Source organism: Portunus trituberculatus, chromosome 6 (genome assembly GCF_017591435.1).
Source record: "Portunus trituberculatus isolate SZX2019 chromosome 6, ASM1759143v1, whole genome shotgun sequence".
NCBI lineage: Eukaryota > Metazoa > Arthropoda > Malacostraca > Decapoda > Portunidae > Portunus > Portunus trituberculatus.
The window spans coordinates 9,195,118-9,221,751 of NC_059260.1; the positions used below are offsets into that span (position 1 = coordinate 9,195,118).

General features: G+C 42.8%; 1 protein-coding gene across 1 annotated transcript in view; it reads right to left on the reverse strand.

Annotated features, from left to right (window-relative positions):
- Positions 1-26,634, reverse strand: part of LOC123517268 — a 230,171-nt gene that overhangs the window by 167,951 nt on the left and 35,586 nt on the right. The window contains exon 4 of the mRNA XM_045277241.1: positions 24,610-24,709. Within this exon, the coding sequence (XP_045133176.1) occupies positions 24,610-24,709 (100 nt within the window). The remainder of the gene's footprint in view (positions 1-24,609; positions 24,710-26,634) is intronic.

The following is a 26,634-nucleotide window of genomic DNA, read 5'->3' on the forward strand; positions in this document are numbered from 1 at the left end:
CTATTTGGGTGCAGTGGACGAGCCGTTGGACCGCAGCCTTTCGGCTTATCAGTAGGTGATGCGAACTATCATCACTTTTACCAGTCCTCGGAGGACGAAGATCAGGCTGGACCGCACTTTTTGATACAGCGGGACCACGAGGGACGGCTGTGACAATATCATCGGACGTCTCCATGCTCAGACCGTCCTCATCACAAGAAGCCCGATCTGAGACGGAGGGTGTCATAGGAGGCTGGACAGAAACTACAGGAACTACCATTGCAGAACGGTCCCTCGAGGACTCACGATCACGTACACCGGGAGAAACTTTAGACTGTTTAGGCTGAGCTAAATCTATCAACTCCGCGGAGCCGCGGTACCGTTTGGTCAGGCCCTTCAAAGGCTTAGGCAATACAGGTGGCAAATGGACATCCACTACATGGGTGACTGGTGAGCACCACGGCAATGGAAACAATAAGCTGCACCATTGCAATGCTCCTCTGAATGTGAGTCGAGTGCAGAGCAATTACCACATCAGGAAGCTTCCTTACACGAGCTTTTGCCGTGACCGTACCCATAGCATGAGAAGCACTGAAGAGGACGGGAAATAAGACGCCTCACCCTAAGATTAATAGGTCCGATATTAACACGGTCAGGGAGGGTGGAGCCAAAAAAGGTGAGAAGGACCATGTTGGAGGAGTTCCTCATCTTAGTCACCTTTTGCACAGAGGTAGGACACATTGCTAGTATTTCCTCCTCTTGAAATTCATAAAGGTCTTGACTATAAACACAACCTTTACTATAATTAAAGGTGGGATGAGCCTTAACAGTCTCAAACATGCTGTCAGTAGGGCAGGGGAGATGTTGCAACACCCTCGCTTGTGTAATATCTTTAGCTCGCACTAGCACCCCTTTACCATATTTCATGAGGTTTCCCTCAGGAATAGTGCCAATTTCTTTGGCAAGATACCGGGAGGCATGATTGAAGTTCCCACGCCCATTTCTATAGTACGCCACAAACCAACGAGGAGGCAGGATCTGGCGGACCTCAGGAACTGAATTCTCTAAATAGTTTTCAAAAACATTACGTGACTGGAGAAATTCAGTTTTAAAGCCATGGCCGGCAAGGGGCAGAGATGCTACATTTTCATAAGCTAAACGGGCTTCATCACATGACGTAAACGTCACATAGCAGCGGTTAGAAGGAAAGTCCTTATCATAAACCAGTCGAATGCCAACAACCGTACCATACGCCTTGAGATGTGAGTGCAAGGCATGATAGACAAATGATGGGTTAACATTTACCATCAAGAGGGAGTCATATGCAGCAGAAACGCAACCCTCAGAAGAACTCCCAGAACAGGAGACTGCTGTGGGAGGCCCTTGTGGAGGGGAATCCTCCTTCCCAGTCAGACCTGAAGATGACGTCTCGTGGGCCAGGTCAGCCACCTCACGAGAACCTGAAGATTTTTTGTGTTTTCCCATAAAAAAACAGTAACACAAAAAATTGGCTCCAGGGGCAAGGAAACCACCTACTGGGACTACAATGGGAGGGAGCGCTGGCTGCCGTGGACGGGGTACCTCGTCCCCATGCAGACCAGTCGTTTTAAAAAAAGGTCCCACATGATACGAAAGTTTGTCCACGACAGAGCTGAGACCCCCCTCCCAAAGCATCCCAGCCTGGACACCCAACCATCCAGCACAGGACGGCCCCTATTGGGCGATCCCTCCAGTGGGTGGCTCCGCTGGTCCACTGGCAGCCTACGTAGGAACCATTTAGTCTGGCCCCTCACTGGCGACCTTACTAGCATGGGTAGCCCTCTCCCCCTCGAAAGGGCAGAGCAGGGCCTAAGCCCTCTCTAGCCTAGCTCGCCAGGTCACAGGGGCACGCAAGCCCCCCGACCACGACAAGGCAGTTCCCATCTGGGGGAGAGAGAGAGAGAGAGAGAGAGAGAGAGAGAGAGAGAGAGAGAGAGAGAGAGAGAGAGAGAGAGAGAGAGAGAGAGAGAGAGAGAGAGACCTGCTGGCAAGTAGGTGAAGGGGCAGAGAAGCCTTCACAAAACTTGTCTCCTGTGCCAGGTAAGTATGATTTGCTCAGCGGGCAGAGGGAGAGTGTGAGGTTTCCGTGCAAGAAAGACACATCCTGGGAGGAGGCTCCCCTGTTGGTGAATCCATTGATGTCACTAGCACCAGCTCTTTTCCTCTTAGAGCTGCACGTAGGTCGATCTTCTATTCTATGGGCCTTGGATACATGGGAAAATGTTGGGTGAGGCTGCATATGTATACGAACAATACATGTACAGTGCTTTACGTACATTGTCATTGTTATTACACACCAACTTACCGAATCACTGTACGTACAGTACTTGTAAGTGACACCACAGACCTCATGATATAGCAAAAAAATCCGCAGAAAAATACAGGCAACCCCCGTTTAATGAAAGTTCACGCAACAAAATTTTGCTACAACGAAGGTTTCATTTAACTACCATCTGCTCGTTTAACAAACCCTAAACTCGCTTTAACAAAGTTTTATCCAGGTAATTTTTTTCAAGTCTGAAAGCCCCGCCATATCACGCAAGCCAACAGGCTTTTGAATACACCAGTAGCTGCTGATACAAAGGCCTGCCTCAGGAGAAATCCTGGGACACCTGTAGAATCAAGATCAAGATCAAGATCAAGCCTCTTGTGGACAACACACGCACCACTCACTCCCTTTTTCAAAACATAACAGCGTCATCTTCCCTTGCTCAACTTACCACCAAAACGCCCTGCAATGTGGCCTAGCGTTCCTAAGACCAGGATGTCTCTTACTCTCGAAGTGAAGCTGGATATTATTCACAGACACAAAAGAGGTGAGAAAACTATAGCATTGCTCGCCACCATCTTGACTCCATCTGCTGTCTACTGTCTACTATTTTCAAGTCAGCAAACTCTATTAAGAAGGCTGGTGAGATTGTATCTTCCTTGCAAGATAAAAGAACCACCTGAACTCGTGACTCTACAATGGATAAAATGGAAACCCTTGCGGATATGTGGTACATAAGTTTTGTATGCGGTACCATGATGCACCCTTTGTTTACATTCTACAGGTTGCCGATTAATGTCTTTCCTGTTTCACTCTCCCTCCCTTCATAAATTTAAGATCATCAACATTATAAAGTTACGTACATACATACATTAGTGTACATTATAATGATTTAAATTAAACTGCCTAAATGTTTAACTTCATAAGTTTTACTTTCATTAAACCTTTCACTGTACTTTGATGCACTCTCGCTTTGTTTACTCTAAATGGAAGTTCAAGTCAGGGGTTAGACTTGTTATAATCAGTTCGCTTAACAAAGTTTCGCTTAACGAAGTGTTTTTTTAGGGAACGTAACCCCTTCGTTAAGTGGGGTTGCCTGTATTTACGAGTATGTATAAAAGCCGCGAAACAGTGAAGCCACGAAAGTTGAACTACGAAATAGCAAGGGAACACTGTATATAGTCAATTCAATTAACGCGAAGGTTATATTCCTGAAGACATCGTGTTATTCAAAATACCGTTATTCAAACATAATTTTCCCATAAAAAACATTGGTAATAGGAGGGATTACATTCTTGACCAGAGAAAGTCTGCCTATTTTTGGGATCTTGTTACTTAAACCTTAAAGAATCTATTAATTCATCACTAGGTCACAAAAACAATAAAACCAGACATTCTCATTTTTAAGTATACAATGGTACCTTGTGATAATGGACCTCAAAGTAACGAATTTTGCTCAGTATTGGACTGGACAAAACTAACCTAACCAATTTTTTTTAGAAAATTATGGCAGCTTTCTTTTTCTCTCACGAATCCACAGTTCCCACGTGGCCATGCAGACAAATACACATATGACACAATAAACAAGCCAAAAAGGGCATGCTAGATACCATTGTAACTAGGTTTTGTTCATCTATGATTTACAAAACTTGTAATAATTTAGGTAGAGAGTGGTGACTGTTTGCCTGTCAGAGTCACCAGACTCACACTCATGGTAATTTGTGGTCCCTGGTTGGTTGGACCCACATAGTCTGCCAAAGTAAAGTGCTAGTTATGCATTTCCATTTTAAGCTTCTTGGGCAAACAAGGATAATGCCATTGCCATAAAGAGAGAGAGAGAGAGAGAGAGAGAGAGAGAGAGAGAGAGAGAGAGAGAGAGAGAGAGAGAGAGAGAGAGAGGCTGTGCAGTGGCTGACAAATGTGCACTGTGCACTGTGCAGACAACAGACAGAAGCAAACTCAAACTCTCAATCATTTGAATTTGTCTTCATTTACTGGTCATTGGAGGTCTACAATTTTATTACCTTATTCTTTTGACTGAGGGTAATCTAGCATGAAGTGGACAAGCTTTTCTTCTTGTAAATGACATAATGAGTAGTGTTTCATTAACACGACAGTAGTGATGATGGTGAAAGCATAGCGATATAAACAAAACACAGCCACCTTATCACATTCTCTCTCTCTCTCTCTCTCTCTCTCTTTCTTTGTGTTAATGCTGCAGACTGCCTTAGATTGGCTTTGAGGGTGGCTATATGGCAAGTTTGTAGCAGGGAAATACTCTATAGCAACACTGCATAAGGTGGGGCCCTGTGAGATATCGCATTTGGCAGTGTAAAAAAAAGAAAAAAAAAAACTTAATAGACGTAACATACAACAGTAAGACGGTAATGTAAGACGGTAATGCAATGCACCAGTTCACCTATGAAGATTTACAGAATAGTCCAATTATCAAAGAGAGAGAGAGAGAGAGAGAGAGAGAGAGAGAGAGAGAGAGAGAGAGAGAGAGAGAGAGAGAGAGAGAGAGAGAGAGAGAGAGATTGCATAATATCCCATGTATTAGTAGTATTTTAAGGTCAAATATTTGGTAGGTGGCTTCAAAACAACCTTTTTTATTTAATGGTCATTGTACCCCTTGATAATCAAACAATCAATGTACCGACAAATAAGTAACTGCACATATGTTTTTACAGAGCCAGACAATTGTCTCTCTCTCAGCGAGCTGGCACACTGCCAAACTATCCTTAAACCACTACAACAACATTGGGGACATTTAATTCCACTGATCACTGCTGCACAAAATACTTCATAACTGCATTTTTTTTTCTTTTGATGTTATACCCTATAGCACCTGTAGGTGTACTTGAAGAGCATGGAAAGCGCTGTCCATCTTCCACCCATTTATGGCACAAGCAATTTTATTTGTAGTGGTACCCATATTAGGGCCTATATCACCACCAAGTGCATCTGTGGTGTAACACAATTACACCTTCACCTAGAATGGTGACATGTACATAACTTTAAACCACTTGAAAAATGACAGTGTTAAGACAGCACATGGTGGGAAATCTGCCCAATCCCATGCTCACCACCTTATCCACTATGCCACCACCTCCTCTAATGCAGCATATTTTCCACTTACATTTTTCCTTGATGCACCTTTACCATTTTAACTTGATGATGCATCTACATAGTATTTGGCAGAATATTCTAACAGTCTTCCTTAGCTTCTGCAACATTTTTGGTCTTAGATCTAATTTTCAATATGTAGACCACCACCTCTCCTCTACAAAACCTCATCTTTTCCTCACTGAAACACAGCTGTCTGAGTCAACTGACAGTAGCTCCTTCTCTTTTCCCTCCTACTTTCTCTATTCTCATTTTCACTCCAAGGCTGGATGTTGTGTCTATGTCAAGCAAATGTTTGAAACATCTATTGGAGGGTATGAAGCCTAGGCTTCACACCCTTCAATAGATGTTTCAAATATTTGCTTCACTTTCCTTTTCTACTTTTCCTCTCACCTTGACTCAACCATTCTCATCATTCCTTCCTCTACATCCCGTTGAACACACATTAGGGTTGGTTTTCCCTTCATTTTATAGTCTGTGTTTTTGTATTCCATGGCTTTGTGCATTTTTGGCTATGTATTTTAGATGTGATTTTTTAGAGCTCTGATTTTGTTTTAATTTTTATGTTTTTATAAGACTTATATTCTTGTACTTAGATTCTTTTACAACTTCACTGTAGATCCTGAAGATGCCTTCCACTGTAAGGTGAAAAGTAGTCGATAATAAAGGAAGGCATATGTGAAGATTTCTGCTGGGTTTCTCTGTCTTTTAGTGTGTGTATTTACCTAATTGTATTTACCTAATTGTAACATACGGGAAAAGAGCTATGCTCGTGTTGTCCCGTCTCCATATCTATTAATGTCCAGCTTTTTCTTAAAATCATGAATATTCCTTGCGTTGACCACTTCCACGTCTAAACTATTCCATGCTTCCACCCTTCTATGAGGGAAGCTATATTTTTTTACATCTCTCCTATAAGTGGCCATTTTTAGTTTTTCCCATGCCCTCTCGATATTCTTTCATTCCACATACACAGATCTTCCCTATCCATTTTTTCCATGCCAATCATCACTCTGTATATTGCTATCAGGTCTCCCCTTTCTCTTCTGTTTTCCAGGGTCGGAAGTTGCATTCTTTTCAGTCTGTCTTCATAAGTCAAATCTCTTAAGTCAGGCACCATTTTTGTTGCAGCCCTCTGTACTTTCTCTAGTTTCCTTATGTGTTTCTTTAAGTTCGAGCCCACTGTATTGTTGCATATTCAAGCCTCGGTCTTATCATTGCAGTAATTATTTTCTTCATCATTTCTTCATCTAAATATACGAACGCCACTCTTATGTTCCTCAATAAGTTCAATACTTCTCCAATTATTTTGTTTATATGCCTCTCTGGCGATAGGTCATTGGTAATTGTCACCCCAAGGTCTTTTTCTTCATGACTGGTTTTATGTCTTCATTTCCTATCTTGTACATACTCCTGATTCTTCTTTCACTCTTGCCAAACTCTATTTTCTTGCATTTTGTCGTGTTGAACTCCATTTGCCATGTACAGCTCCATTTCCATATTCTGTCCAAGTCTTCCTGGAGTAGTTCGCAATCTTTGTCACATCTCACTTTTCTTAACAATTTTGCATCGCCTGCAAATAGGCTCACATAACTGGACACCCCATCCACCATGTCATTTATGTAGACCGCGAACATTACTGGTGCCAACACTGATCCCTGTGGAACTCCACTCTCCACCAAGCCCCATTCTGATGGTCTGTCCTTAATTATTGTTCTCATTTCTCTTCCTACCAAAAAGTCTTCCATCCATTTTAGTAAACTGCCATGCACTCCTCCTACCATTTCAAGTTTCCAGATCAGTCTCCGTGTGGTACCTTATCAAAGGCCTTTTTAAATCCAGATATATTCCATCAGCCCAACCATCTCTTTCCTGTATTACATCTATCACCCTCGAATAGTAACATATCAGGTTTGTCGCATGAACGCCCTTTTCTAAAACCAAATTGACACTCACAAAGTATGTCATTTTTCTCCAAGAAGTCTGTCCATCTATTCTTCACCACCCTCTCACACATCTTAGCTACCACACTTGTAAGTGACACTGGTCTATAGTTCAATGGGTCTCTCTTGTTACCTGATTTATAGATTGGGACAATGTTAGCTCTTTTCCAGTCTTGGGGCACTACACCTTCCCTTAATGAGGCATCAATTACTTCACAAACTTTTTCTGCCAGTTGCTCCCTGCATTCTCTTAAAATCCATCCTGATACCCCATCAGGTCCCACAGCTTTTCTCACTTCTAAACTCCCCATCATATTCTTGATCTCCTCCACAGTTACTTGGAACTCCTTCAGAATCCCTTTCTGTTCCATTACCAGTGGTTTGTCAAAAGCAGTCTCCTTTGTGAATACCTTCCGAAAGCATCCATTCATAGCCTCTGCCATTTCCCTGGGATCTTCACTGCATACTCCATTTACTTCTAAACTTTCAATACTTTCTCTATTTTTGATGTTGTTGTTCACATGTCTGTAAAAAAGCCTTGGTTGGTCTTTACATTTATCAATGTGTGTGTGTGTGTGTGTGTGTGTGTGTGTGTGTGTGTGTGTGTGTGTGTGTGTGTGTGTGTGTGTGTATATATATATATATATATATATATATATATATATATATATATATATATATATATATATATATATATATATATATATATATATATATATATATAAGAAGGAGAGTTGCCAAGGGCAACAAATCATAAGAAAAAAAAGGCTCACTGGAACTGCAGTCTCCCCAAAACATTAGAAAGAATTAGCCAAAAGCCAAGGACAAATGTCTTGTCACCTCTCTCTTAAAAGAAGTCAAGTCGTAGGAATATGGAAATACAGAAGCAGGCTAAGTTTCCCTGTGTTTTAGTATCTACAATCTAGTATCTAGTATCTAGTGAAAGGAGTGTGTGGAGATACGTGAAAGGCAACATGGAGTAACGGAGTTGCCGCGCAGTTTCAAAACCTTGCTTCAGTCATGATTACCTTAACAGTAAGCAAGCAGTTTGTGTCTCAGCACAAAGATTGGGACTTAGGTAAGTATCGTAGGGTACGTTGGTCAGATGAGGCAAGCTTTCAGATTACAGACAACCAGAGAAACCGTGTGTACCGCAGACCCGGTAGTAACCGTCACGATCCACGCTACACAACACAAACATTGAAATCCAGATTCTTTGATGGTGTGGGGTTGTTTTTCTTACTATGGTCTTGAAAAATTAGTGTTTTTGCCCAAGAAATGTTCGTATGAACCAACTTTGAGCTAATTCTAGATGAGTCAGATGAGTGTGTGGAAAAGTGCAATGCTGATACCTTCATGCAAGATGGTGCACCGTGCCATACAGTAAAGTTAATTGTTTACTATTTTGATTTCTGCAATGTCAGCCTTTTAAAACCTTGGCTCGCAAGTTCCCTAGACCTTCACCCTATAAAAAATACCTGGGCATACATGAAACTGAAGCTAAAGGAGAGAGATGTCTCCTCCCTCCCACACCTTCAAGCTGGTATTCAGGACGTATGGGACAATATTGATGCTCAGTATCTCCACCACCTGGGTGATTCACTTCCCAGGAGACTCAAAAGGTCAAAAAGGCACGAGGGCACCCTATCAATCATTAGTTTAGGTGAATACCCTCATAAAAACATATTTTCTGTGTCATTAATCTCCTTCATAAGATGTCACAGGTACCGCGCCTCCTGCTCTGACCAACAGTGTATATATATATATATATATATATATATATATATATATATATATATATATATATATATATATATATATATATATATACCATATTTGATAACTCATAAGAGGCTGGATGGATGGATGGATTTGCCTTAGGCGCCGCAACAGCTAGAGTCATATGGCGCCGCAACTATAGTTTTAAAAAACTAAAAGTAGTTAAAAAAAAAAAACTAAAGTTAACTAAAAACTAAGACTACAATAAAATTAAATAAAACATTAAAATACATAACAAATAAAATTTACAAATTGGGGAGGAGGCCTGCTTCTCCCAAAAAGCTAAAAATGTCATGGCCAGGGGCATGAGAAGCTGGTCCAAGGACCTTTGAGATATAGTAGACACCGCTAGAGGTAGCGGTGTCATAACTTGATCAAACTAGGGCACTCCACCAACAGGTGCCGCACGGTGAGCGGCACCAAGCAGTCATCACTGTAAGGTTGAGGGTCCCTGGTCAGGAGGTACCTTTGTGTAAGGTACGTGTGACCTATACGAAGTCGCGCCAATAAAGTCTGTGCACGGCAATCCTGGACATGGGTGTAAGTCCACTGAGGGAGTGTGGAAGTAGTAATCTCTCCCATTTTCGAGGTTGCGACCCCCGTTAGCCATCTCCTCTGCCATATTGCTGCAATCGCCACACGAATTGCATGAAATACATCTCGAAACGGAACAGGGAAGGAGATGTAGCGCGACTTGCTGCCTCTTTAGCGAGGCGGTCTGCGTGTTCATTCCCTGGAACACCTACGTGACCAGGGACCCAACAGAACCCAACACGATATCCTCGTTTGGTAAGAAGATATAGCCACTCCAGGGCTGATAAAACCAAAGGGTGAAGGAAATAAAAGAAAAGAGAGCAGTAAGAGCACTGCGACAGTCACTAAAAATTGTAAAAGACGAAACCGGGAGAGTAAAAATAATCTGTAAAGCTAGGACTATGGCAGACAGCTCCGCAGTAAAGACGGAGGCTACCGAAGGAAGGCTGCCAGACCGATAAAAGAGGAAAACCACACTAAACCCAACGCCTGCGTCGGGTTTGAAACCATCAATAAAAACGGGATGTCATCAGAATGGATAAAAAAGTGTTCTAAAAGCCGGGTGTGGGACTGAGCTGGCAGAAAATCCTTCTTGCCATCCATGGCAGGAGGGCATATTGAAACAACCGGAAGCTGCCAAGAACCAACTCGTGGAAGCCAGAAAGAGTAGACAGGAGTGGGGTCGATGGACAAATCCAACATGAGGTTTGCCACACGAAGGCCAAAAGGTTTAGGTAGACTCGGTCGAGTGACATACGCCTGCGAACGCGAGTCCCGCAACATTGACAGACAAGGGACACAATCGGGAAGACGGTGGGTGCGAAACCAACACCGGAGCATCGAAGACTGGCGCCGGAGGTCGAGCGGCCAGAAACCAGCATCCACTAGAAGGCTAGGTATTGGAGATGTCCGAAATGCACCCGTAGCCAAGCGGACCCCAGCATGATGCACGGGGTCAAGCGTGCGTAGTCGTGCATCCGTTGCGGATGAGTAGATCTCACAGCCGTATTCCAGCTTCGGAAGTATGAGTGTACGGTGAAGCAGCAGCAACGTGTCCCTGTCCGCACCCCAAGAGGTGTGACTTAAAACCCGAAGAAGGGATAGTGCCGTCCGACAAGACGCTTTAAGAGAACGGAAATGGGGAACCCATGTAAGACGGTTGTCAAACAATAGGCCAAGATATCGAGTGGCCTCCACACATGAGATGCGTCTATTGGCTAAATATAAATCGGGATCTGGATGGACACCACGATTACGACAAAATGCATAGACACGGTCTTTGAGGTGGAGAATCGAAAACCATTTATGTTGGCCCAACTGGACATTCGATTGATTGAGCTTTCGCTCAATCAGTGACATCCTAGCAGCAGCAAAGGAGATGCACAAGTCGTCCACATATAAAGAGCTGTGAACGCCATCTGGTAGAGTATCTATAACACCATTTATTGCGACTGCAAATAGTGTAACACTAAGAATACTTCCCTGTGGGACACCGTCATTTAGAGCAGTAGCATCGGAGAGAACACTCCCCACTCGAACCCGTAAAAGACGTCTGGATAAAAACTGCTGGATAAAAATAGGAAGGTGGCCACGGAGACCAAAATTAAACAAGGAACGTAAAATCCCATGACACCAAGCTGTGTCGTAGGCCTTCTCCAGGTCAAAAAACACTGTTACTTGATGGTGGTGATTAGCGAAGGCCTCACAAATAGAAGACTCTAGGGATAAAAGAGCATCAGTAGTAGACCTCATCTTTCGGAAGCCGTACTGTGCCGATGACAAGTACTTCCCACGTCTCCAAGTACCACATGAGTCTTACATTTACCATCTTTTCTAACACTTTACAAATGCAGGACGTCAAAGATATAGGACGATAGTTCGTAGCCTGAAGATTATCTTTCCCAGGCTTCGGAAATGGGAGAACCACTGCCACAGCCCAAGAAGATGGAAAGTCACCGGTATGCCAAATCATATTATAAAGATTTAATAAAAGTTAAAAGCACTGTCAGACATGTGGCGCAAGAAGGCATAAGGAATATCATCTGGGCCAGGAGAAGAGTCATGACACTGGGACAAAGCAGTCCGCAACTCGGAGGCAGAGAAGGGACATTATAAGACTCCTCCTGTGGAAGAAAAATTTATGCCGAGAGATTCCATTCTCTGGCGGTGACGTGCGCCGGGGCTGCAGGATGCCTCCGGAAAACACTGGCAAAGTGCTCCGCGAAGAGGTCGGCGACAGTCCTAGGGTCTGCCACCGTTCGCCCAGCAGACAACAAAACTGGTGGGGAAGGAGCAGAATACTTCCCAGCAATTCGGCGGACTTTGTTAAAGACATCCGTAAGAGGAGTGTGGGCATTAATGGAAGACACATAAGCTTTCCAAGAGGCTCTTTGTGCCTCTTTCAAAACGCGGCGGGCTCGAGCTCGGCAGCGCCGAAAAGCTTCCAGGCACTGCGGGTCCCCACGATGTCGCCGGAGACGAGAGAAAGCTGCCCGTTTCTCTTTCACCGCTTCAGTGCATGCTGCGTTCCACCAAGGAACGGGACGCTTAGTAAAGCGACCTGACGTCCTAGGGATTGTCTGAAGCGCTACTGAAATTAAAAAATCGGTAAAATAATCAACAGCCTCAGCACAAGTAGAAAAGTCAGCCAGCGGACGGATAAAAGAGCTAAGGTCTGTGAATCGAGGCCAATCTGCCTTGTCTAAAACCCAGCGTGGGGGCCGGGACTGTGGCTCAGTGTTCACAGATTATAATAAAATCGGAAAGTGGTCACTACCGTGTAAATCCGGTAGGACCCGCCAATTAAAATCAAGGAAAGAATTAGATGTACACAGAGAAAGATCGATAGCTGTAAAAGTCCCAGTAGGACTGTGGAAATGTGTAACATCCCCAGAATTTAAAACCTCCAATCCTCATCCTCAATAAAAGAACCGATTAAAACCCCACGAGGATTACTAGCACCTTCATCCCACAATGGGTGACGGCCGTTAAAATCTCCCAACAAAAGAAAAGGCGGAGTCAGCTGACGCACCAGGCCGTCAAGCTCACCCCTGGAGACAGGAAGCCGAGGAGGAGATATAAACTGCAAATGGTGTACAGTCGTCCCATAAAGACCTTAACAGCAACCACCTGAAGGGAGAGTTAAGTTGTAACGGGATAACAGGTATATCCTGACGGACTAGAATAGCTGTGCCACCGTGGTGGCCCTGGTCAGGGAAAGGAGTGCTAAAAAAGGCACGATAGCCAGGAGGACTAGAATAAGTACTATCACCTAGCATAGTCTCTTGTAGAGCTACACAGGCTGGAGAGAACTCCGACAGCAAAGCTCGGAGTTCCCCCACGAGGCGCGAAGGCCTCTACAGTTCCACTGTAGAAGCTTGAAGATGACTATTTAGGTGCAGTGGACGGGCGAGCCTTTTGAGGGGCTGCCCGTGACTCACCTGACTAGAAATAATCAACCGACGAGAAGACACCGGGAGTTGAGATGTACCGGGTCGTTGGACCGCAGCCTTTCGGCCTACCGGTGAGTGATGCGAACCATCATCACTCCTACCGGTCATCGGAAGACGAGGGTCAGGCTGGACTGCACTTTTTGATACAGCGGGTCCACGAGGGACGGCTGTGACAATATCATCGGACGTCTCCATGCTAAGACCGTCCTCATCACAAGAAGCCCGATCTGAGACGGAGGGCGTCACAGAAGGCTGGACAGAAACAACTGGCTCTACCATTGCAGAGCGGTCCCTGGAGGACCTACGATCATGTACACCGGGAGAAACCTTAGATTGTTTAGGCTGAGCTAAATCGATCGACTCCGCAGAGCCACGGTGCCGTTTGGTCAGGCCCTTCAAAGGCTTAGGAGATACAGGTGGAAAATGGACATCTACTACATGGGTTACTTTGGTCAAGTCCGTATTGTTTTCGTCACTTCTAAGAGATGACTCAACTGAGTCATTGGACAAAACGGCAAACCTGTTAGCCAGATGAACAGGACCACACCCCCAACAGAGCGAGAGGTAGCAGGAGGAGTTGTCTTCAGACCGGCAGACTCGGCTGAAGAGCGAGCGGCCAATGAAGCATAAGATGTCGCACCAGTACCGTCCTTCTGGCGGTAAAGGAGTTCACGGCGGGCGCTACCTAAACTGATGAACTGACTGTTAGCAAGCTGTAAAATATCCTGTTCCAGGCGATACCTAGGGCATTGCCTGGAACGTACTTGGTGAGCATCACGGCAATGAAAACAATAAGCAGCTGCATTGCAATGCTCCTCAGAATGTGAGTCTAGTGCAGAGCAATTACCACATCGGGAAGCCTCCTTGCAGGAGCTTTTACCGTGACCGTACGAATAACATGAGAAACACTGAAGAGGGCGAGAAACAAAACGCCTCACCCTAAGATTAATAGGTCCGATATTAACACGGTCAGGAAGGGTGGAACCAAAAAAGGTGAGAAGGACCATGTTGGAGGAGTTCCTCATCTTTGTCACCTTTTGGACTGAGCTAGGACACATTGCTAGTATTTCCTCATCAGGAATTCATAAAGATCCTGACTGTACACACAACCTTTGCTGTAATTAAAGGTGGGATGTGCCTTTATAGTCTCAAACATGCTGTCAGAAGGACATGGTAGATGTTGCAACATCCTTGCCTGCGTGATATCTTTCGCTCGCACTAGCACCCCTTACCATATTTCTTGAGGTTTCCCTCAGGAATCGTGCCGATCTCTTTGGACAGGTACCGGGAGGCATGGATGAAATTTCCGCGCCCACTTCTGTAGTAGGCCACAAACCAACGTGGAGGCGGGATCTGGCGGACTTCAGGAACTGAACTCTCAAAATGGTGGTCAAAAAGATTTGGGATGTAGTCCGTGTCGCTGTCCGAAATATTGCGAGAGTGGAGAAGTTCTGACTTAAAGCCAGAGCCAGCAAGAGGAAGAGATGCTACATGTTCATAAAACAGACGGGCTTCGTCACATGATAGAAAAGTCACATAGCAGCGGTTAGATGGAAAATCCTTATCATAAACAAGTCGAATACGAAGAACCGTGCCATACACCTTGAGAAGTGAGTGCAAGGCGTGATAAGAAAATGATGGGTTAACATTTACCATCACAAGGGAGTCATATGCAGCAGAAATACGTCCCTCAGAAGAACTCCCAGAACAGGAGACTGCTGCAGGAGGCTCTTGTGGAGGGGAATCCTCCTTCCCACTCAGACCTGAAGATGACGTCTCGCGGGCCAGGTCAGCCACCTCACGAGAACCTGACAGTTTTTGTGTTTCACCATATATAAAGTTACACAAAAATGGCTCCAGGGCAAGGGAAACCACTTACTGGGACTACAATTGGAGGGAGCGCTGGCTGCCGTGGACGAGGTATCTCGTCCCCATGCGAACCAGTCGTTTTAAAAAAAGGCCCCACATGATACGAATGTTTGTCCACGACAGAGCTGAGAACCCCCTCCCAAAGCATCCCAGCCTGGACACCCAACCATCCAGCACAGGACGGCCCCTATTGGGCAATCCCTCCAGCGGGTGGCTCCGCTGGTTCACTGGCAGCCTACGTAGGAACCATTTAGTCTGGCCCCTCACTGGCGACCTTACTAGCATGGGTAGCCCTCTCCCCCTCGAAAGGGCAGAGCAGGGGCCTAAGCCCCCTCTAGCGTAGCTCGCCAGGTCACAGGGGCACGGAGGCCACCACGACAAGGCGGTTCCCATCTGGTGGGGCTCATAAGAGGCACCGTTTCTCAAAAAGAGTCTCAGGAAATAAGCCTGTGTCTTATGAGGCCAAGGTTCAGCACTGAGGCAGTGGTTACTGGTAAGTCTAGGGCAAAAAGAAATGTTCTAAAATCAAATTCCATACAGCTTTGCACATGTACAGAAAGTGATGGTTAGTATTACTGTACACCATGAAAACTCTTCCTTTCAAGGTAACAATAAATAATAGATCACACCTACTGGTAATTTATAGAGAATGACACCAGTTAGCAGGAATTTTCCTAAGTGATCACACACCAAATAACCAAAACAAAACATAGGCAAGCTTCACTACATTCTTTACAGTGTGATGCTGTTACTCCTCGACATAAGACACTTTCATACAATTAAAATTGCACCTATCTTTTAACATTCTTAAATATAATATATGCAAAAAAAAAAAAAAAAAAAATGATGATAAGAAATAATGATTATTAGCCCTGTAGTTTCTCACAGTCACTTCCAACACCATATGCCAACCTACACTTTTTACATCTCACAACAGGATTAGTACATAGGCTACTAGCAAATATCAAAGTTTTTAAATGCAAAATATTAGGATTTAATAATTATCTAAATCCATATGAGAGTCTTCAAATGTCACTTCATAGTCACAACTTAAATCTACTCATTTATCTTTTTTTTTTTTATTTGAATGGCTGCCAAAACTGGGTGCGTCTGATGAGCCCATCGAATACAGTATAAATATATATATATATATATATATATATATATATATATATATATATATATATATATATATATATATATATATAGTGGGCTAGTACTGCGTACTAGCCCACCTCCTCGTCAGCCGCTTTCACATACACTGACACACTTCTCTTCAGCCGGCCCCACACCACCAAGGCAGCTAACACAGCACACTACTGCCCACAATATTCTATGAGGCCCTCAGCCTCGGCGAAACACACTACACACGTCTCCCGGACGTGGCAAACAATAACAGACACGAACACTTCAGGTCAGAACGAACTCAACACAAGAGTGGGAGAAGACTGCCCCGCCACCCTTACTGGGCCTCAACTCACGTGGCTCACCTCCCACGCACTATGGGGGAACAAACGAGCTGCCTCGCACCTCCAATACCACCACTACTACTTCTACTTACTACTGGAGGGTATTTTCCTCCTATACTACATACTACGTAAGGACATTAGGTCCTCTCACTACAACACTACGGCTCCCTGATCTCCTTCCCCGGCAACCCACAGAGGCGCAGTACTTGATCCCGCTACACGGAATTCACAACACTGAGTACTGCCCACTACCAGACAGCAATCTCTTCCAGCCACCTACTGGGCAGAGATAACAGCAGTTCCCGTACCCACGAACCCCTGGTGACACCCTGTCTCTCACAAGGCTCATGAAAGCCACCAAAAGTCGTGGCACACGTAATGGCGGCTACTTATCTCCGCAGCCCGCTCACTACAGAACTTAATAACTGCTCACTGCGCTCTCTAAGCAAAGCAGCATCTCGCCTCAAGGTCTACACACTCTTCCAGACCTCACCCTTACTGTGAGTGGCCCTCCAGACACACTTCACAGGAGTGCACGGAATAATTCCAATTAAATCTATTACACAGCGGCGGTGACTACTCTGCTTAAGTTCTCTCAGTGCTCTGGGAAAAACAAAGGAGGTTGGCGTCGCTTCTCCCGCCACCCCGCGCTCGGCTCAGGGAGGGAGGGATGACGTCACAGCACTCCCATTCTCTCTCTCTCTCTCTCTCTCATACTCGTCGCCCGCCAGCTGGGCGGCGACTATGAGGCTAACTAAACAAAATAAAAGAAATTATATCGCTCAGCGTAATACGCCCCCCCTTGAAAGAAAATTTTTGAAAACAAAACAAATTTTCAAAAATTTTGGTAAACTGAAACTGGGCTTGAGGTTCTCAAAACAAAGACAAGTAACAAAGATGGCAACTCGCCCTCAAATGCTCTTTGCGATGTCATGCGAGACAGACAGTCGGCGACGACACTGTCGCGCCCTTTGATACGGCGAACTTCTAGATCATACTCCTGGAGGAGCAAACTCCAGCGGGTCAAACGCACATTCTTGAACTTAAATCTATCTAAGAACTGAAGGGGGCTATGGTCTGAAAAGATAGTAATTTTGGGACCATAGGAGGGGACATAAATTTTGAAATGTTGTAATGCTAAGATGATGGCTAGAAGTTCTTGTTCTATCACAGAATAATTTATCTGCGCGGGGGTGAACTTCTTAGAGAAATAACACACAGGGTGGCTGACTTCCTGGTGGTCTGGCTGCAGTAACACCGCTCCAACCCCCACCTGACTAGCATCTACGGCCAGCGAGAAAGGCTACTTAAAGTCAGGAGCCCTGAAGACTGGCAGCTCAGAGCAGCTGTTTTACTCATGAAAACGCAGCTGCACAGTCTGGAGACCACATCCACTTCCGCCCCTTCTGCAGGAGATCGGTGAGAGATGCCAGGAGGGTGGAGTAACCAGGCACAAACCTCCTGTAGTAGCCTACTACACCGAGGAACTTCTGCAGGCCTCGACGGCATGTCGGGGCGGGGAACCGACTTATCGCCTCGACCTTGGCCTCTGGGGGAGTCACGCAGCCCTGGCCCACTACATAGCCCAAGTACTGTACTCTAGCCCTCACAAAGTCACACTTTTCTAGGTTAACTACTAAGTCTGCCTCCTGCAGATGGGCAAACAAGGCCTCTACATTCTGGACGTGTTCCTCCCAGGACGTGTCATAAATCACTACGTCATCGATGTACACGACGCAGTTCTTCAGGCCATCTACCACTCAATCCATCAGCCTTTGGAAGGTGACAGGGCATTCTTAAGCCCATAGGGCATCACTTGGCACTGATACACAGCGCCATTGGCTACAAAACTAGCGATCTGCTTGGCTCGCTCAGTTAGAGGCACTTGCCAGTACCCTTTGACTAGGTCCACCTTCGTGATGTAGGTGGCAGCCCCAATACGATCTACCGAGTCATCAACCCTGGGCAAGGGGTAGGTATCACTGGTAGACAGAGAGTTCACCTTGTGAAAATCAATGCAGAAGCGCACTTTTCCATCAGCTTTCGGCTGCAAGGTGACTGGGAGATAACAGCAGTTCCCGTACCCACGAACCTCTGGCGACACCCTGTCTCTCACAAGGCTCATGAAAGCCGCCAAAAGTTGTGGCACACGTAATGGCGGCTACTTATCTCCGCAGCCCACTCACTACAGAACTTAATAACTACTACTGCGCTCTCTAAGCACAGCAGCATCTTGCCTCAAGGTCTACACACTCTTCCAGATCTCACCCTTACTGTGAGTGGCCCTCCAGACACACTTCATAGGAGTGCACAGAATAATTCCAATTAAATCTATTACAAAGCGACGGTGACTACTCTGCTTAAGGTCTCTCAGTGCAATGGGGAAAAACAAAGGAGGTTGGTGTCACTTCTTCCGGCCACCCCGTGCTCGGCTCAGGGAGGGAGGGATGATGTCAAAGCACTCCCATTCTCTCTCTCTCTCTCACACTCGTCGCCCGCCAGCCGGGCAGCGACTATGAGGCTATCAAAACAAAATAAAAGAAATTATATCGCTCAGCGTAATAATATATATATATATATATATATATATATATATATATATATATATATATATATATATATATATATATATATATATATATATATATATATATATATATATATATATATATATATATATATATATATATATATATATATATATATATATTTATAAAGGCAGCCCCGCTTAACGAAGGGGTTACGTTCCTAAAAACACTTCATACAAAACTTCATTAAGCGAACCGATTATAACAAGTTTAACCCCTGATTTGAACTTCCATTGAGAGTAAGCAAAGCAAGAGTGCATCATAGTACAGTAAAAGGTTTAATGAAAGTAAAAATTATGAAGTTAAACATTTAGGTAGTTTAATTTAAGTCATTATAATGTACACTAATGTATGTATGTACGTAACTTTATAATGCAGATGATCTTAACTTTATGAAGGGAGGGAGAGTGAAACGGGAAATACACTAACCGGCAACCTGTGAAATGTAAACAAAGTGCGCATCATGGTACCGCATACAAAACTTATGTACCACATTTCCATAAGGCTTTCCATTTTATCCATTATAGAATCACGAGTTCAGGTGGTTCTTTTAGCTTTCAAGGAAGATACGGTCTCACCAGCCTTCTTAATAGAGTCTGCTGACTTGAAAATAGTATACAGTAGATGGAGTCAAGATGGTGGCGAGCAATGTTATTAGTTTTCTGGCCTCTCGTTTCTGTGAATAATACCCAGCTTCACTTCGAGAGTAAGACACTTCCTAGTCTTCTTAGGAACGTTAGGCCACATTGCAGGGTGTTTTGGTGGTAAGTTGAACTAGGGAAGATGAGCTACTGGTGACGCTGTTATATTTTGACTGGGGAGTGAGTGGTGCGCATGATCTTGATCTTGATCTTGATGCTACAGGTGATGCAGAATTTCTTCTGAGTCAGGCCTTTGTATTGGCAGCGCCTGTGTTGTCCACGAGAGGCTTGGTCTTGATCTTTATTCTACAGGTGTCTCAGGATTTCTCCTGAGGCAGGCCTTACTACCAGCAGCTCCTGGTGTATTCAAAAGCCTGTCAGCTTGCATGATACGGTGGGGATTTCAAATTTGGAAAAAATTACCTGGATAAAACTTCGTTAAAGCGAGTTTGGTATTCATTAAACGAGCAGATGGTAGTAAAAGGAAACCTTCGTTGTCGCAAAATTTTGTTGTGTGAACTTTCGTTAAACGGGGGTTGCCTGTATATATATATATATATATATATATATATATATATATATATATATATATATATATATATATATATATATATATACCTCACAACAGTTAATGCGGTGCGCGCGCATATACTTGCTAGTTCTGTAGTGGTGGTCCACTTTTTCACGCATATTATTGCATGAAAAAAGGTTCTCACTGACTTCTCAGTGAGCACAGTGGTATATGAATGTCCTGTGAGAAAAAAAACAGGAACATTTATGGAAAGTGTTGTCGCTAGATAGAAAATAAGTGAAAAGGAGTAAAAGACTCCAAGATGGCGGAGAAATATGCCATTTCAGCATTATTACCTTCGTCCTGTTATAAGTGTAGCTCTGATTCTGGAGACCTAGCAAAGTTCATTAAGTGTTGTCTGTGTAAAGGCTTGGCGGGAGTTACTTGGTCGCTGAATTCTGCTGACTCGGAACATTCCACGCCTTGGCAGGACATGAAGAGGAAGAGGAGGATGAAAAAGAACTTGCTTGTTGTAGGGGTAACTCAGGATTCTGAAGCAAATCTGAAGAATGAAGTTTCTCATGCTTTGAATGGAATGCAAATTAATGATACAAAATTTGCTAATGATGGCAAAAAAATAGTGATGAATTTTGCCAATGAGAGTCTGAGAAATGAGGCAGCCCAGAAACTGGAGATGGATGAAAAGTTGACAACTAAATCTGTTCAGAAAATTAAACCCAAGATAATGCTATGTAATGTCCATAAGGAAGAGACTAAGGAGGGTATCATTGATACAATCATTGCGAGAAATTACTACCTTCAAGCAGTTCCTGATATCAAGTCAAAGATTGAGAATATTTTTTGCAAACCAACAGCAGGGGGCACAGTTCATTACATCATGAAATGTGATGAAGTGCCTGGTCGTTTATTGACAATTTCAGGAAATACTTGGAACTGCTGGATATGGTGAACGTAAATATTTTTATTTGTGGAGATTTTAATATAAGAATGGATGAACAAGAAAACTATATAGTGAGGGAGTTTCAAGATATGATGAAATCCTTTAATTTAGACAAAAAAGTAGAAAAAGCAACATCTGCTGGTGGACATGTAATTGACTTGGTCTTTTGTGACTCAGATCATAATCTTGTTCAAGAAGTAAATGTTGATGAAATCTGCAGGATTTCACTGGTGCACAGGATGGTTACTTTTCAAATATCTTGTAAAAAAAGAAACTACGTACACTAAGCGATTAATGTTTCGTAGGAAAAATTATTTTGATCCTGAGCGGCTGATAGCTGAAGTGTCACAGGCCATTCAGTTAAGAAAGGATGATGTGTGTACTCATGAAAGAGTAGCAGTTGAGAAATGTGAATCTTGTTTATCTGAATTATATAATGGCAACATGAAAAAAGAATACAATGAAATGTGTCCACTTCATGAAAAGGATATTAAGATAAGGGATCATGCACCTTGGTTTAATACTGAAATTTCCATACCTAAGAAAGAAAAAAGGAAGAAAGAAAAAAGATGGCATAGACTACGAACAGAAGAGGCAAGAAGGAATATATGGACATGAGAAACAGGCTAAACAAACTTGTACAGAGGAGAAAGTGTCAGTACTATAGACAGAAGTCATTAGAGTCACGGTCTAACATTAGTAGATTATATAAGATAGTGGGTAATTTGACAGGTAACAGGAGAATAAATAAGTTGCCTGAGGGGTTTAATGACACTGTGCTGGCAAATATGTTCCTTGACTTCTTTGATCTAAAGATAAAGAAGATTTTAGAAAGAGGAGTACCCCAAGGAAGTGTTTTAGGTCCTATTCTGTTCTGTATATATACTATTGAACTATCACACATACTAAGAAAAGACTAAATGTTTGATAGTGGGTAAGAATAAGGACTTAAAGAGGATTGATATGTCCACATTATATATTGATGGTAACAGTTTGGGTGTTCGTGATACAGTGAAGGATCTGGGAGTATTATTGGACTGTCATTTATCTATGAAAGATCAAATACGGCAGGTGGTTAAGACGGCAAGATACCATCTGAAAAATATAGGTCTTGTCAGAAAATACTTGGATGAGAAAACTACGAAGATGCTGGTTCATAATCATGTGATAAGCAAACTGGATTACTGCAATTCACTGTATTATGGACTGCCTAAGTATCTCTTAAAAGACTTACAACTTGTCATGAACAGAGCTGCCAGACTGATTACAGGCATTCCTCCTTGTGAGAGGATAACACCTGTATTGATAGATCTGTATTGACTGCCAATTAAAGCACGAACTGAGTACAAGATTAGTGTTATGACTCATCAGGCATTACAGTCTGGAAAACCTGAGTACTTGAGGAACTTGCTGGAAACATTCCACCATGACACTACGATGGAGCTGAGGCATGATGCAGACCCATACAGACTACATGAGCCAAGCTATAATCTTGACATGGGATGTCGAGCATTTGCAAGATGCGCACCAAGGATTTACAATAAACTGCTGAGTGATATCAAAGGTTGTGCCAGGATCGATATCTTCAAAAAGAAATTGAAGACATATTTGTTCAAGGAAGTTTATGATTTTAACGGCATGGAAATCAAAGACAATTATAGATAATAGTTGCTTTTGAGGGAGGCTCTGCTGAGCGCTGCCTCGCAGTGGAGCAGATCCTTGAAAAAACACCCCAAGTAACAAGAAAGTAACAATATTGGACTTTGCAGTAACGGATTTTGCTCTGGTCAGATACTAATCAAATTATTTGGGACCATAATGCCAGTTTTTCTTTTTTAAACGAATCCATAGTTCCTACGAGGCTGTGTGGATGTATACACATATGACACAATAAACAAGCCAAAAAGGCCTATTTTTACCTACTGTCGCATGCTAGATACCATCATAACTCGTTCTGTTCCTCTATGATTTACAAAACTTGTAATAAGGTGTGGAGTAGCAACTGCTTACCTGTTGGGTCACTGGAATGACATTGCTAGTTATGCATTTCTGTTTGAATGTTGTTGCCAAGCAAGGATCCTTTCAACCTATTGATCTCCATCAAAATTAATCCAAGAATTACATACACAATAAGCCCTATACAGCAAAAATTTTACTGAGTTAATCTTATAAATGTTCAGAACAAAAGTTGGATACTTAAGTCCCAGGCCAATAAAGGTGACTAAACCATTTTCACAACTTTTAATTAATACATCCAAAAAAGAGTAAGCAGTTGTTTTGTGTGAGAGGTATTTTTTATTAACATTGTCTCCTCCCACCCGCACATCGAGAGTACATCTATCAACTCTCCATTGAACTTCTATTAGCCATAATGTCATAACCACACTATAGTGCACTCCAGAGTGTTCTGTAAACTTACATATGCTTCTGGAGTGAGTTTTGGAATGCAAGCTGCTGCTTGGTGGAAAATGATGTGCCAAGTTTGTTATAATGTAAGCAGATGAAAAAGAAGTGATCAAAATTTGTGTAATTTGACTGAGATATGTGAACCATGGGTTCTTCGTGGGGCAATCAAGATGTGAAATATTGAGATGAGAATTATCAAGATTCATGATTTTACTATAGGTTAGGTTAGAGTAGCTACGTTAGGTTGGGTTAAGTTAGGGTTAGCTTAAGTTATGGTAAAATCAGTTCAGGTTTATTAAAATTGAATGAGTTTTACCTGATACTTCATGGGAGTATTTAAGTGGTATATGTTGTTTACAACAGAGGAAATATGAGCAAAGTTCTTGGAATCAGTAACTAAGATAAAACCAGAAATAATGGGTACAAGCTTGAGAAATTTAGGTTTAGCAAAGAAATGGAAGGAAGTGGTTCTTTAACATAGTTGTTGATGAATGGAACAGACTCAGTAATCATATTGTCAGTGCTGAGTCAATAGGAAGCTTTATAAGAAGATTACACAAATTTATGGATGAGGATGACAGGTGGATTTTGGTAGCTTTGTTCACATAGGGACTGCCACGTGTAGACCTGACAGCTTCTTGCAGCTTCTTTCATTTTCTTATGTTCTTATGATTAAGCTGACCACACTAGCAGCTAGTGACAAAGAGTACTTTCCACAGCACCAACTGTTACTGCTGTAGTATTTTATGATGACTAAACTATTTTCTTCTGATGCATTTATATTTGTTTTATTAATCTCTTTTTTTTTTCATCACAAAACAGTACTTTCTAAGGAGACACAGGATCAGGTGCAAGGTACAAATGAAAAAAAAAACTGATTTGCTACAAAAGTGTTAATTCCTTCGAAACAGTTGAAAACTATAAAAAAAAAATGATTGTTTCATCCAGAATTCAGAGACTGCTAAAAAGTTTAAAAAATTACCAACCTTGTGAGGAAGAAAATTAATATATAATTATGCTAAAATAATGTAACAATGACTTACCTAAAATTTCCTGAAGCTCCTCAGAATTATCCTGGTAATCACTGACAGACCAGTAGTCCCTGTGCATAGCTTGAGTTTTCAGTTTCCTTTCTGCTGCCTCCTAGAAATGAAAAGCTTAAGTTCATGATGTGATATTGATGAATTGATATGCCTGGCACCAATGAAAGTGCTGCACTGACGTTTTGTTACATTTCATGTTATACGCATCAATGTTTTATCCTTTATATAATTTTATGTGAGAAATGGTGAAGCACTCAGCTGTTACCCTTCTAAAAGTGAAATCCTTATTTTTAACAAAACACATCTTTGTCTAGCTAATTTCACTGGGTGTAATTATTATCATTATTTACATGGCATCTTTTTAACCAACACCAAACATAGTGCACAGTTGTTTGTGGCAGACCTATGTCACTAAAAATCACACTGTGTTGTGAGACGCAAAGAGAATGTTCAATGAGGTCACAGCTGGCCTTAACGATAAACTCACAGAACTCCCCAAAACCACTACTATTTGACCTCACTGGGAATAATTATCATTTCTGTAAGTATACACTGTCTCCTCCTTGGAATTACATTAATTATCATTTTACTGGATTTGTCAGATCACCACCACCTAAAATCTTACTGACAGCCAGGCAATTCACAGTAATCATCTGGCTGCCTCACAGATCCAGTAATCATCTTGTTCCTCAGATAAATACTGTGTGGGATTCATCAATATTCAGGTCAAGCCAGGATCCAAATACCACATAGGATTCGTCCACCCATGAGGCCAGTAATTGTCTGGTTACCTCACGGATCCAGTAATCATCTTGCTCCTCAGATGATTACCACGCAGAATTTATCAGTAATTGGGTCCAGCCAGACCCAAATCCCTCGTGGCCAGTATTTGTCTCTCTCCTCCTAGATGAGTATCGTGTGGTGCGCAGGACCTATCAGTAATTGTGTCTGGACCCGAATCCCACGGATCCGCCTGGCCAAGTAATCTGATCTGCAAGTACAGTGGAGACTCATTACTCAAACGTCTAAGTAGTACTTGAACTTTTCAATACTTGAACGCAAAATTTCAAGTTAATACTCAAAAAAATACTTTAAAGTCGAACATTCACACCCATGGTTGTAAAGAAAGGCTCCATGGCGTCCTCATTCCCCCTCCGCCAGTTGTGACTTGTGCTGCAGGGGTCATGAGAATAACATTCTCCTGAATTCTATCTGTAGTTTTTCTTCATTTATAAACTTATATTAACACCAAAGGCTTAGTAATGGTGAAAATATCTGGAAATCAAACGACCGCACATTTGGTCGTATACAAAGCTCTGTCATCTCCCTTCTCGCAGCCGCCACTGTACAGTTCTGATACTGGTAATACCGGTACACTGATGCTGGTGTGTATCCTTAGTCCTGCCGTAGTCTTGAGAAAAACAACATTTTCCTGCATTCTGTCAGTAGCTTTTCTTTTTTAAACTTAGGATGGCACCAAAGAGGCTTATTAGTGGTGAGAAAATAAGGAATCTGGTAAGAGTGCTAGTGTTAGTGAGCCACAGCCCTCCATTAGTGAATTCAAACTTTACAAAGACATTTTCATGGATGGTGACTCGTCCTCCGGTGACGTCCCTCCTCCTCCCTACCCTTCTCTCCTCCTTTTCTAAGTTATCCACCACCAGCCTTCACTTACAGTACAAATCAAAATTGTCAAAAATATACATTGAAATTTTTATACACATAAAGTTTTGCTAAGATTAGAATGAATTACCTGATTTATAAGTATCAATAGTTGAACTTTTTTAATACTCAAACATTTGGAATGAATTGAGTTTGAGTACTGAGTCTCCACGGTACTTAAATTGTTATATTTTGTCCAGCCCTAGTGTTCAACAGTTAGTATTTCTGATTTGATAGAAATTCACATTCATTGATGTGTATTACAAGCGATACAAGCGTGATTTCTTCCAAGCAGCCTAAAACACCTACTGTTGGTGAATTCCCGACGTCGGATATTCTTGGGTTGCCATTGATCGCTGGCTG